The 14,067-nt window shown below is 54.2% G+C and overlaps 1 protein-coding gene across 5 annotated transcripts in view; it reads left to right on the forward strand.

The window, feature by feature from the left end:
• Nucleotides 1-14,067, forward strand: part of Adgrl1 (adhesion G protein-coupled receptor L1) — a 40,940-nt gene that overhangs the window by 14,554 nt on the left and 12,319 nt on the right. For 2 of the 5 annotated variants that reach the window (XM_051194927.1, XM_051194930.1), the window contains exons 2-5: nucleotides 247-408; nucleotides 3,602-3,815; nucleotides 7,640-7,749; nucleotides 11,006-11,023. In XM_051194927.1, coding sequence (XP_051050884.1) covers nucleotides 339-408; nucleotides 3,602-3,815; nucleotides 7,640-7,749; nucleotides 11,006-11,023 — 412 coding nt within the window. In that variant the 5' untranslated portion in view covers nucleotides 247-338. Of the gene's footprint in view, nucleotides 1-246; nucleotides 409-3,601; nucleotides 3,816-7,639; nucleotides 7,750-11,005; nucleotides 11,024-13,148; nucleotides 13,234-14,067 lie in introns of those variants that run through there. The other 3 variants (XM_051194928.1, XM_051194929.1, XM_051194931.1) reach the window with 3 other exon arrangements.

A 14,067-nucleotide genomic window follows, 5' to 3' on the forward strand; every position in this document is an offset into this window, starting at 1 on the left:
GGCAGGGGCAGGGTTTAGGGATGAGTCTGAAGCTGCTTTGGTGTGGGTGCATGCTCAGCAGCCATGCTGACCCATGAAGCCTCCCCCAGGGAGATTCCATTGGAGAAGAGGGACCAGAGCTGGGGAGAGTGGCCCTGGAACAGGGCAGTGTCACCCCAGTCCAGGAAGGGTCCATTAGCCAGCAGACTCCCTCTGGGCTTGCCAAGCTCAGCCCCTGCCCATGATCATTCTGCTGTCCTCCTTCAGGCTGGTGGGCCAGGCCGTGGTACCCTGGTAATGCGGGGCGAGGCCCCACACACAGTCCGCTGAGAATCCTGCACCCGCCCCTGGCCTTCGCCATGGCCCGCTTGGCTGCCGCACTCTGGAGTCTCTGTGTCACCACTGTCCTTGTCACCTCTGCTACTCAAGGTAGGTGCTATCTGGGCTAGGGAAAGGCTGGGTCTCCCACCCAGAAAGGAGGGCAAGAAATGTGAATTTTCTGTCTACCATAGCCTCCACCCCAGATGAAGTTGGACCAGGCCAGAGGGAGCCTGGTGATGCCACCCTTGGCAGGCACCACTGAGGGGTGTTAAACTCCCAGCAGGCCGGTGTGCTAGGTGCTGTCTTGCTTTGGGACACCTAGGACTAAGACAAGCCTTCAGGGGGCCAGCTATTTCTCTCGTCCCCCCTTCTTGTCACTCATCACATCTCTGGGACTCACTGGGACCAGAGCTTAATTAAAGCATGACTGCTGACGTTTATTTAAAAACAACTAATTACCCAGCTCCGGCCTGGGATCCTGCACATGCCACAATTAGTGCCCCAAGCCTGCTACCCTCTGTTGACATTACTTAGTTACCATCCCCAGGTTGGGTACCAGCTGTGTTCAGGGCAATAGAAGCAAAGAAGGGGTCTGTTGGCCTGACTGCTTCCTAGAGGGTCCCCCTCCCCACCTTGCCAGTCCCGTCCTCTGTAAAGTCAGCCTTATTCTGAAGCCTCGGCAGGGTCTTGGTGGCCAGTGACCCAATCTCCCTAGTGCCCCAGTTCCGGGCCTGGGCCCTGCTAGGCCAGGAGGGGCTGCCTCCACCCCCAGCCCCATGTGAGCCAGCCTTCCACCCCCAGCCTCCCTCCCTGACTAGGGAAGCTAAAATTAGAGGAGGAAGCAGATGGCATGACAGGAGCACATGGGAAACTTTCTCTCAACTGGGGCTCTGCTCACCCCCAGAAACCCAAGGGCCTGGCTGCTATAACCCTGGGGATACTTGTCAGTGTTAGATGGACCCTGTCTCAGAAGAGGGGCTGGCTGGGCTCTGCCCATAGTGCAAGCATCTTTTATAGTGCTTAGCTCACTCCAAGTGGGGGTCCTGCCCCATACACCTGCAGCTCCCACCTTGCATTCAGTGTGTCTGGGCTGCAACCAGTGTCCCAGGGTGGTTGCACATGTCAACCCTGGGACCTAAGAAATACCCATAATGAAAGAATGAACATCTTGTCAGTACATTAACTGTAGATTAACCTCTGGTGGTAGCAGAGAAACCAGGGACCCATTAGATTCCGTGGAGCCACCAGCCAGGTCAGGAAGCAGCAGAGTGGAGACTTAGAGCTGTACTGTGTGGCTCTGATTGTCACAGGGAGTTCCCTCATGTGAAGATCTCTGGTGTGGCGCAGCATGCTCAGAAACCCTGGCTGAGTGTGCTGCCACACCTGGGGGAGGTAGGTCAGAAGTTCAAGGCTAGCCTTGACTACTTAGACTTTGAGGCCACCTGGCTATGTGTGAGCTTGTTTCAAAAACCAAAACAAAGAAAAATCCCTTTGGTTTAGAATCCCTGATATCTGGTTGTGACCTGTGGATGGGTGCCCATTTTACAGCTTGGGAAAACAAGGCTTGGGGAAGCTACTATAGTGGCTGTCTGAATTTAAACATGCAAAGGTTAAACATGGTGGCACATGCTTGTAATCTCAGAATTTGGGGGAGGCTAAGCAGGAGGACCCCAGTTTCAAGCCTTGCTGGGCTACACAGCAAGACCCTATTCTGAGTAAATAAACAAACAGGCAGGTACAGCTCAGTGATGGAATGGTTGTCTAGGTTCATTCAGTTCACTCCTTGTGTGGTGGTGGTAGGAGGTCTCTAGACCACCACTCTCATTCGCAACAACAAAGGATTAGCAACATCCACAGAAGCTCCTGTGCTTAGGGACAGTTTTTTGCTAAGAGAAGACAGATTCAACCCAGTCTGATGAAGGTGTTTACATGGAAAAGTAACGATATGTGCAGTTCTGCAGTGACTAGATGTCCTGGTGTCACCGGTCTCGACAGAAGTCCCATCATAGACTCGGTTGATGGCCTTCATGGCAGCCACCGCCCCTCCAGAGGCCCCACCCTAAGTCCTGTCATCAGGGGGCTTGTCTGCTAAAACTGCCACAGCCTTCATCCTGGAGAACAAAGGCCCAACATCATGGCACCAGCCCAACTGGTTCCTGCTGAGGGCTCCTCTGCTTGCTGAAGTGCCCCTCCCCCCATGTCTGCACTTAGTCTACTCTGGATGACATGTGTGTCAGGTCCCCTCTTTCAATTCAGAGTGACAGCACAGCCATGATGTCCTAGCTGTTCAGGAGGCTGAAGTAGGAGGACCATAGTTCCAAGGACAATCTTAAGCAGGTCAGTGAGGCGTCATCTCAGAATAAAAGGCATGGCAGAGCACCTGCCTGAGGTGTGTGACACCTCAGCTCTATTACTAGTATTGCAACAATAACAATAAAATGTACCCTAAGTATTCCCTATTTGTAAGGACCCTGTCAGACTGCACTGGGATCTCTTTTCACAGCTTGATTTGAAATTCATCTCCACTGGGAAAAAAATGTTATCTCCAAGCCAGGTGTGCTGGTGCACACCTATCATCTCAGCGTTTGTGAGGCTGGGGCAGGAAGGTTATTGTAGGCTTGTGGCCAGCCTGGCCTACCTAGTGAGTTCAAGGTCAACATAAGCTACATTGAGACTTCCAGAAGGATAAATGTGTGCTGGGTGTGGTGACACACTGTAGTCCTAGGAAGGTAGGCGGAGAAAAACTGGTTCAAAGCTATGTTGCAAGTTTGAGGCTAGCCTAGGTTATGTGAGACCCTGCCTTAGCTGGGGTTTGAGAGAGAAAAAACCCAAAAGACCCTGTCTCCAAGTATAGTCACTTTCTGAAGTACTGGGGTTAGTTCTTCAATTCAGCATATGATTTTGGGGGACAGGGCTAGTAAGATAGCTCAGGTGTTTGTCACCAAGCCTGGCCTGAGTTCAGTCCCCAGTACCATTGGTAAAAGGTACAAATGACCTCCACATGTCCGCTCTCAAATACACACAAATGTAAAAAGCTGTTTTGAAAGGATTTGGGGTCACACATTTGTGACTGGCCCACAATGTCCAGAATAGTGTTCACTCTTCCCAAGCAAGGCATTCATTACAGGGTGAAGAAGGGTCAGCTCTGTCTAGGCCAGGTTATTCCTTCCTCCACAGGGGTTAAAACTCAGTGCCACTTTACAGCCCCATAGGCCTGAGAGTCACCAATTTCCCTACTTGGCTAAGCCATCGGGTTCTCTCTTCCCTGGTGACTGTGACCCTGTCCACAACTGTTCTGCAGGCCTGAGCCGGGCTGGGCTCCCATTTGGATTGATGCGCCGGGAGTTAGCATGTGAAGGCTACCCCATCGAGCTTCGGTGCCCAGGCAGTGATGTCATCATGGTGGAGAATGCTAACTACGGGCGCACAGATGACAAGATCTGCGATGCTGACCCTTTCCAGATGGAGAATGTGCAGTGCTACCTGCCCGATGCCTTCAAAATCATGTCACAGAGGTAAGCCTGCTTGCTGACCTCCCAATTCACTAACCCCCACAGACCAGCGGTTCTCAACCATCATGATGTTGTAACTCTTTAATACAGTTGTGTTGTGGTGACCCTGATCATAAAATTATTTTGTTGCTACTTCATAACTGTAGTTTTGCTGTTATGAATCATAATTTAAGTATCTGATATGAGTGCCCCTTTTGGAGTTGTGACCCACAGGTTTAGAACCACTGCCACCGATGATTGCTCATCCCTTCTGCCACCTCCAGAAACTTGTTCCAAGACCTGTTGGTGGCAGGTGGAAGCTTGCAGTGTCAGAGCAAAGCTGTGCTTCCCCAAAGAAAGACACCTATTCGTAGCTTACACGTGTGTGTGTGTGTGTGTGTGTGTGTGTGTGTGTGAGAGAGAGAGAGAGAGAGAGAGAGAGAGAGAGAGAGAGAGAGAGAGAGAGAGAGAGAGTCTGGGTGCTTTTGTGTGCAAAATTGTCCTTGTGCATATACACAAGGTAATTTCATGTGAGAGAGAGAGTGTGTGTGTGTGTGTGTGTGTGTGTGTGTGTGTGTGTGTGTGTGTGAGCAGGTATGGGTGTGAATACGGCATGCTTGTGTGACTCAGGAGGTGTCCCAGGCTGGGGCAGCCCACATAGGAAGCTGTACAACCTACTGGAACAGTCAGTGTACCAAGGGCCTCTGCCTGTTCCCTCTTATCTGTTATAATCCATTCTTCCTATGTGGCAGGCATCAGTGGAGTCAGATCCTATCCCTCTGCTAGAACATTCTCGGGTTCCCACCTTCCTTTACTAAAGCCAAAACCTTCCTGAGACTAGACATGCGCTGTGTGGTTTGCCCTGACCACTGACACTCTGTCCTATGCATTCTCAGTCCAGTCATGTGTGGCAGCTCTTGGTAGAGTGCTGCCTGAGTTTAGTCTTTAGTACTGCAAAATCAACAAGCTTGAGGCTGCATCAGAGTCTGCACCCCTGTAGTCTACAGCTCCCAGCCTTCTGTTCATCACACCCCATAGAGTCTGTGGGCCACAGGGACCTGCCCTGTTAGCTGTGAAGTGGCAAGCCAACCCTGGGTTTTTCTAGAAACATAAGTATATCCCCACATTCCTTCTGCCTAGAATGCTGTCCCTGAAATCCAAGTGTCTGTTCCTATGTTTCCTTGTGTCTGTCTACCTAACTGAACACTTACACACTCTGAATCTGCAGGCCCGTTCCCTACTCCTAACCCCTTTAGAGCTCTGCCTTCCATCCACATTCCCATGAGATATTTTGTCTTTCCTTGGTATTTTATTGTCTATCCTCCCTAACCCTAACCCATTTGGCCCTACAGGAACAACAGACCTTTGTCCCTTGCCACTATGTCTATGGCCAGGTCCACAGCAAGCATTCACTAAATGCTCGATGCCTGAGAGGTTCAGGGCCCACTCCCCGGCCTGTAGCCTGGGAAGGGGAGGAAGGTTGGGCAGAGGAGGGGAAGACACCAAGAGCTTCCTAGGGCATTGGGAAGATGGGTGGCTAAGTGTGCACAGGGCCAGAGCTGCCTTTGCCCCTTTGCTCCATTTCTCCTGACATCTTGTCCAGCCTCCCCCCAGCCCTGACTTGGGCCTCACCGCCTTGCTTGGTTCCTCTCCACAGTCTCCAGCAGCTAGAACAGTCATGTCTGCTCACCTCCACACAGGAGGCTGAGTGTGTGGTGGCTGGGTCAGGGAGCCTCATGGGGAAGGGCTTAGTGGCCCTCAACCTTGCTTCCTCTCCTAATGCTCCCACTCACTATAGCTCTCTGTCTATCAGGGTCACAGTTAAGCTTCTGTGACAGGGTACCACAGGATAGCTGGCCCAAACCTTCAAAGGACCTTAGTGTTTCCACCTCCTTTAAGTCCCACCCCTTAAAGACAGATGCCACACCCACTCTCCAGGGGAGTCTGGGATGCAAAGTAGAGTGTGGGGGGGGGGGGATGCCACTCAGGGCCTTGCACATTCTGGATGAGTACTGTGCCACTGGACCACACTCGTGCCTGAAATTCATGACATCTTGTGCATTACCACCTCAGCTTAGTTGCAGAGCATCTACTCCAAAAGGAGACCCCTTACCCATTACCAGTTACTTCACAATCTGTCACGCCGCTGTGTTCTCTGCCTAGAGGTTTGCCAGCCCGCCCTGTGCACCCTTTCCCAGCATCGCTGTTGAGACTTATTGTTGTTGCCATATGAGTCAGCACCATATCCCTTTTCCTGGCCAGATAGTATTCCATCATATGGGCAGGCCACATTTTACCAACATCTCATACAGGCCACATTTTGTTCAGCCATTCCTCCATGGGCCAACTTTTGGGTTATCTCCCCCTGTTGGTGGGTGTTGGCAATGCAGCCATGAACGTGTGTTCACACTTGCTGTAAATTCTGTAGGGCAGATTGCTAAATTGTATGAAGCCACTGCTATGTTTATGTGTTATGGTGGTGATTTTTTTTTTTTTTGAGACAGGGTTTCTTTGTGTAGCCCTGGTTGTCCTGGAACTTGGTCTGTAGACCAGGACAGCCTCGAACTCACAGAGATTCACCTGCCTCTGCCTTAAAGGTATGGGCCACCACTCCCCAGCCACTGCTATGTTTTAAAGAAAGGATTTGGGTGGGTGGGTGACATGAGTCGCTTCCATGCCTAGTTCTCTATTTACTCCCCAGCCTCCTGCTGTTTTCTTTTCTGCACTTCGTGGCCCCAGAACTAGGGGCAGATTCAAGGTACTTATTGCTTATACACACCTTGCATGCCCACTCTAAGGACCTGGGCAATGTTGGTTGCATTTCTTTTCTCTATGAAGTGACCGTACACTTCATAGAAACAACTTGGGGCGAAAGGGGTTCATTTTGGCTCTTGGTTTTACAGTTCAGTCCATCACTGTGTGTGTGTGTGTGTGTGTGTGTGTGTGTGTGTGTGTGTGTGTGTTTGTGTGTTTGTGTGTGTGTGTGTGTGATGCAAGGGCCCTTCACATTATGGCTGCCAGGAAGCAGAGAGGCATGTATGGGTACTCTGTTGCCTTCCCCCTCCCTTACTTTCATTGCATTAGTAGAGGCCTTTAGGCCATGGAATGGAGCTCCCACATTTGGGGTGGATCTGTTTGCCTGGGATAATCTCCTCTGGCTTGACCCTCACACACATACCTGGAAGCCTCCCTGACCAATCTCCTAGGCCATTCTAAACCCAAGCTAGCTTGACAGTGAGGATGAGCCATTGCAGGCACATTGACTGCACATGCCACAGTAGTAAGCAGTGTGAGGGAGCAGGAAGTGGTGGGCAGGTGACCAGAACTGGGTGCCTGTACAGGAGGGGACAGCCTGTAGGAGAGAAGACACCAAATGTGGACAAATGTCTGTGATGTAAACCAGGCCTCCTTTTCCATACGGGTCCGGCACCCGTGGTGGAGACCGAAACTTCTCCTTGGCTATGCTGGCGCAGAGCATGGCAGTATCCACAGGAAGAGCCGAGGCAGGCACAGCAGGCCCTTAGTCCTCTGTGGACGGATGGTGTGTCTGCAGAGGTGTCCATCACACCTGCCCATCACACCTGGTGGCCTGTGTGCTTTCAGTGATGGCACAGGGGCTTTAAATTCAATTTAAAGAACAATGTCCAAGATGTATTAATATAACCAGGAGAACCTGCTCGCACCTGGAGAGGCCTGTGGGAAAGAAGGCAGGCAGGAAACAAAATAGCCCCCACCCTCCATACACACACACACACACACACACACACACGCCTTCCAGGCTGGAGCTATACGCTTGCCTCCTGACCCTGGAGCCTTCTGGGTCTGAATCCATTTTCCTCTCTCTGTAGGTGTAATAACCGAACTCAGTGTGTGGTGGTGGCTGGCTCCGACGCCTTCCCTGACCCCTGCCCTGGAACCTACAAGTACCTGGAGGTGCAGTACGACTGTGTCCCTTACAGTGAGTCATCTTGTTCCTCATGCTGTCTTGGGCCCTTCCCCCACAAAGCAAGGAAGAAGCACCTTGATCCAGCACGTGTGTGCACACTTCCATGGGGCTGGGCACAGGAGCTAGCAGGCTTGCTCACACTTTGACACGTTGTTTTCACAGACACTGGCCACATTTGGTGGCTGCTCTCCCACAGGTGTCCCCTCCTGTAGGGGCGTCTTCAGTTCTGGTCCCCTGCCCACCCCTGCTAACTCACATGCCCTTTCCCTGCTAAAGCCCTTCCTAGCCACACCCCACAGCATGCTGGCATCTCTCTGGCCTTCTGGCCACTATGCCTCCCTCCTGTTTTGTACCCTTTCTCCTCCTGCCCATGGACACACCCGACCTTTCTCACTTTCTTCTACATGCCCTCTCCTGCCCCTTCCACATCATGAATGCCAAAGACATCTTCCAAGGTTCCTAACTACTAGTCGGTTTATCTATTACCCTGAGAGTCTGCAAAGGAAGTACTGCCATGTTGGAATGACAATCCCCAAGAAGATGCTTTTGGGGAGCCGAGAGCTGGCTATCCTACATCTGACTGAGGGGAAGCAGATAGAGACAGGGTTGCTCATCCTCAACACCTGCCCACTAGCATCTCCAGTCTTCCTGTCCACTCCCTCCCTCCCATCGCCCCCTCTGTCCTCTCACCTGGCTTCACATAGCCAGCCTGGAAGCAGGGAAGGCCTCTAGGCAAAAGGGGAGGAGGCAGGACCATCGGGTGTCCAAGTGAGGGGGTAGGGGAGTAGAAAACCTCATAACTCTGCCTCCTCTCCCCTCCCACCCAGCTTTCCCACCACCACCCCTCCAACCTTTGATTTCTCCTTGCAGGTGAAGCCGGGATGATGGGTGAACAGGATCACTCACTGCTGTGTAACTTTCTCCTTTTAGTGTCCGCCCTTTCCTTTCAGTGCCTGAGAGGGATGCCCATCTGCTCCCCGAAGCCTCCCCACAGCACTGGGGACACTGCCCACCCGCAGTTGGGGCATCAGAGAGGGAGGTGGGAAATGACATGTTGTCTAGGACAGAGGGCTGGGCAGGTGGTGTGAGGTTCAACCATGGCTCCTGACTTGTCTGGCTCTGAAACCTGCAGCAAATGACTTAAAATTTCTCCGGGTGCTGCAGACGGAGGCGTGAGTCCTGGAGATCGGGAGTGACAAGCGCTCGGCCCTGCGGCCAGAGTCTGCTCCCAGGAGCAAAGCCCCGAAGGCAGAGGCTGCGACTTCACCCCCCCAGCGCCCATCCCGAGCCTGATTCAAGATGTGCTCAGTGATGGTACGGACGCTCTTTCCCACCACCTGAGCCTCTTCACTCCTCTGTGATGTGGGAGGGGGTCAGAAAGCCTCCCCTGAGTGCTTCAAGGGATAGAGACAGCATGGGACCCAAGCTACTTTGTGCCCCGGGCCACAGGTTCTAAGGGAACAGCAGCTGCATGGCCTCCCCTGTGTGGCTTCACTTCTCTGAACCTCAATTTCTCGAGCTGTAGACAGGGTCCCGGAAGGCCTGGCTGCCAGGGCCTGCACTGTTCCCTTGTCCTCATGAGCACTGGTTGCTGTCACTGTGACTACATTTCCGCTTCTAACCAGTTACTATTATTGCCATGGTAATCAAAATAAGAACAGCAACATAAAACAAACCTAACTCTTTAGAGCAGATAGGACACAAGACTGGAAAAAGTCCCTGGTCCAGGTCCAAAGATCAAACCAAGATGAAAGAAAGAAAGGAGAGAGAGAGAGAGAGAGAGAGAGAGAGAGAGAGAGAGAGAGAGAGAGAGAGAGAGAGAAGAGGCCACAGGTCCGGGAAGCAGCTTAGAGCCCCAGAGCCAGCACTTGTGTGGCCTTGGAGCACAGCCCAGGAGGATGGGCTGTGGGGTTAGGGTGGCACAGTACAGTGATGGCAGCTTTAGACTGAGAAGAGCAACCTGAGCCTTGGAAGACTGTACACGTGGAGTGGGTGACATGGGTCGGGCTAGCCATGGACGCTCTTGTTCAGGCAGAGCTAGTAGGCCCAGTTCAACTATCTCCTGCCTCCCCCCACTCCCAGGTAATTGGGGTTGGGGTTCAGGAATGACTAAAGCTAGGAAGAAGACAGGGAAGCCAGACACACACTTCATGACTTTCCCTGAGCATATCCTGAGTGCTGGGTCCTGGGCAAGGCGCTGGGGAGCCAGACAGGGTCCCTGCTGAACTCAAGCAGGGTGTCTGGAGGGGATCAGTCTGGTCAGCCCACAGGGCCCTGGGCTTCAGAGGCTGAGGTGACCCCAGTGCTCGTGAAGGTGGGGCAGGGGTGGGGGTCAGGGATCCCACAGATGGGGGATCACTGGAGTATGGGAACCCCAGACATTGAACTAACACTGGATTTGCTTTGCAGCTGAGCACAGCCTAACTGTCCCTTCCTCCCCAGGTGCCACCCGTGCGTCATCAAGGGCGGTGGGCAGGGCAGGGTGCAGCTAGGGCTCCTGGGCCCTTGGTGGACTGGGCAGAGCAGCTGAACCTTGAGCTCCCCCCCCTCCCCGGGAGTATAGGAGCCTGTCTGCAACATGCTGTCCAGCCCAGTCTGTGTCCCCTCCAATTCTGTGCCTCTTGTCTCCCTTACCCTGGCTCTGTCTGAGGTCGGGGCGCCTGCCTGCCTGCCTGCCTCTGTTGTTCCGTGTCTGGTTCTGCTGCCCTCTCTGTGCGTTTCGGGGGTCTGGAGAGCTTAGGGGAACACAACTGGACTCAGGTGGGGCTACTCAAAGGGGACAGGGCTCAGCCTGTGCTCTCAGCTGAGAAGGGTACCCAGACCCCAGAGACACTAAACCCCTCTTGGCTCCTGGTTCTAGCGGGGGATTAGTACACAGGGTGGAGAGGAGCCCTGTGGCTCCTGTATTCCCCACTGCCTGGTGCCCCCCTAGCCAGAGTCCAGCTCCTAGTGCGGCTCCTCTCTACACCTGGGGCCCTCCTGCCTTGTCTGTCCATACCCAGTCTTTTCGTCTCTTCCCTCCTGTGTGTCTCCCAGTCCCTTCTCACTGTCTCCTCGGCACCCTCTCACCCCATCCTACCCCAAAAAAGGGACTTGGGGGTGGGGGTTGAAATGATACTACGGAAGGGGTTGGGAAAGCAGGAGGAAAGACAGGAAGAGGGGGCGTGTGGCCAGAAAAGAAACGAAAGCAATTTAATCTTTTTTTTCTCTTTTTTTTCTTGCACATTTTTTTTCAATTTGTTTTCTCTCTCTCTTCCGATGCTTAAAGTAGAAGTGGAGCAGAAAGGTAAACGCACTGTTACCAATGCTAACCCCTAACTCACAATTTGTTCCACCTTGTACCATACTCATGTGGCCCACCCCTCCCTCCCACCCCTTCTTCTCCCCCACGCCCACTTGGTCCAGTGATTTCCCCGCCCCGGGTGTCCTCCCAGCACAGCTGGGCTGGGCCTGGTGCTGCAGCACCACCAAGGCCAAGGTCACGGCCACGGCCATGGGCTTCTCCACCCTCCAGATATTCACCGAAGCTCCTCTCTGAGTCTGGGCAAGATACTCACCCCACTCCTACACCCGTCTCTTTCTTTCTTTCTCCTCTCCTCTCTCTGTACCTCTTCTGGTCCCTGGTCCCTGCAGGGTACCTGACCTCATCTCTCATTTCTTTTGCCTCCCTTAGGAGAAATGTGTAAGCATCCAGGCGGGTGGGGGTGGGGAGGGACGCCACAGTCTCCACAGGTACCGGTAGAGGTCTCTTCCTCGGTCTCTCTGTCTCTCTTTCCCTCTTACTTTCTCTCCCTCCTCCTCTCTCTCCTCTCCTACCCCCCTGTACCTTTTGCAAAGTGTTTCTGGTAAGGGGTGGTGGGATGGAGGGGACACTTTTTCCTTTGGGGGACCAGATTTCTCATCTCTCTCTCTCTGGCTCCTGGTGGCTTAAGTTCTTCTGGTTTGGCGTTTCCAAGGCCCAGAGCTGTTGTGGAGCACAGAGGACAAGTTTCCTCGCCCTCTACCCCTTCTGACAAGCCGGGTCCAGTCCTGGGGAGGGTTGTCAGCTATCCCAAGCCCCTGGGACCCTGGGCCAGGGTGGGGGCGGGGCTCCTGGAGAGGGTGGAGTGGGTTCTGTCTGGCACACTTGCAAAGCTGCAGTCAGGGTTTCTTCCGGGCTGATGTGGGAGAGGACGAGGGAGGGGTGGTGGGGGTCACAGACTTGCTCTGGGGACTTCCACAGGCACCATAATTTCTTCTGCAAGGAGCCCCATGGAAGTAGGTGTGGCGATCTATATCATGGGCTAGGGAGTGGAGGGTGACCTTCTAGTAATAGGACAGGAGGCAATCAATGGACAGACAGTGAGATGGCCCTCCAGGGTCCCTTTTGCCTTGAAATTAAGGTGGTCTGTGGAGGGTCCCCTGCCAGGGAGGTGGGCGGGTTTCCTCTGAGCTGCTCCCTCCCCTTTCCTTCCCGCCTTGCCCATCTCAGAGGCCCGGGCGCCATCCTCCCTTGCCCTCCTGAGTCAGCCCTGCACTAGCCACTCTTCTTGCAGGCTTGGAACTACGGCACTGGATCTACTCTCTGGGTCGGACTGGGGAAGGGAAGAGGTGTTGGGAGCTGGGTGCTGAAGGGGGGTCCTGGTTGCCCAAGGCCCCTGGCAGGCCCTTCCTCATCTCTTCCCCTTCCCTGGGATGACCTCTAACTGTGTTCTTTCCTCCCCTGGTACCCTCTGACCAGCTCAGGCTTTCTTCATGAACACACACCCCTGGCAGGGGTTTTTTATGGGGTAGAGGGGGAACCTGGGGAACAGAAAAAAAGGGCAGGGGCCAGATCATCTGGTCAGAGGGTACAGACATAACTGATGGGAATGCCAGGGCTTAGAGCCCAGGGTTAACTCGTGTTAAAGGGGCTGTGCTACTGGCTGCCTTGGGCCTAGGGGCCTAGAGCCAAGCTGCCCTTAGCACTATGATGGGGTAGGGGTCGGGGCTACAGATTGCTCCCCACTCCCAACCAAGTTAGCCTGCTGATGAGCCAGGCTGGAAATAGACACTAGGCCTGGCTCCTACCCAAGGATCCCTCACTACTGAAGCTGTCCACCATGCTGGGCAAGTCGTCCCAGCCTCCCTGTGTCCCTGGGGCTAGCTGCTTTGGTGATGGACCAAGCAGGAGCAGAGAATTCACCGTAGATCCACAAACACCCACCCTGCAGCACTGGCCTGCCTGTGGGTTCTATCATGGAGAAAGGAGAGGGAGGTGCCCGCCCTCCTGAAGGGGAGGGCCTCTGTCCCGAAGCACTTGGGCAAGGGGGGACACACTGACCCCTGAATCACTAGGGTAGGCTAGGAACAGGTGGTGCTGGGCTGTGAGGGGCAAGGGTGGGCAGGCCAGTGGTGCCAACGAGATGCAGTCGAGGTTTTCCTCTTTTCAGGGAATGGGGGGGTGGGGCGGGGCCCCCCACCTTTCTGACATCAGCGCTGCCTTGGTCCCTCCTCCCGAGCCCGGGATGGTCACAGGTAAATCGGGGTCCGGGGCAGGGGAGGTGGGGGTTGGCTGGGGTGGGCTGGGGCTTTATCCTAGCACCTGGTTCCCTCCCTTGCCCCCTCCGAGCTGGACCTGGGACTGCCCCTGGAAGGGACTCTCAGTCGGGCCTGGGCCTTGGAGTGAATTCTCTGCTCACCCCCCTCTCTCCTCGCCAGCACTAACCTTCTCTTCCCAGGTGGTCTCCAGAGCGCCTCCCTTGGAGCCAGGACTTGTGGACACACACACCCCTCCTTGTCTCTCTTCCCTCTGCGCAGCTCCCTCGCCCCAAACGTCCCCACCCCACCAGTGTCAGTGTGCTTCTGAACCTGACCCCACCAGAGGCCCTGCCGGCTGGGGCAGGATTGGACTTCTCCCTAGCCTAACCTGGGAGCTGCTTCCTCCATCCTTTCCTCAGACAGCTGCAGGGACCTGAGGAGAGAATAGACAGCCCTAAGCCTCCCTGCCAGAGTGGGTGTGGAAACATCACTCTACCTTGCAGCTTTTGGAGGAAGAAAGTGAAGTGTTTTTGTTTTTGTTTTTTTTGTTAAGTCCATCCCTGCATGGTTGGTGAAGGACGGGATCCCAGCCCCTAGTTCTTCCACAGAGACAGAAGGGAGGCCAGGGTGCTGACACCTGAACCTTGAGGCTAGGTGGCACTGCAGCAGAGCCCCCCCCCACGCCCACTCTGGGAGAGCACTGGCCAGATCCTTTGTCCCCAGCCTGTGGGGTCTCTAGCAGCCAAGGAAGGGAAGAGGGTACCACCTCCCCACACTAACCCTGCTCTTGATGGTCTCCAGGGTTCACAGCACCAGGGAGAGGGGCAGCTG

The sequence above is a fragment of the Phodopus roborovskii genome, unplaced genomic scaffold (genome assembly GCF_943737965.1).
Source record: "Phodopus roborovskii unplaced genomic scaffold, PHOROB, whole genome shotgun sequence".
Classification (NCBI taxonomy): Eukaryota; Metazoa; Chordata; class Mammalia; order Rodentia; family Cricetidae; genus Phodopus; species Phodopus roborovskii.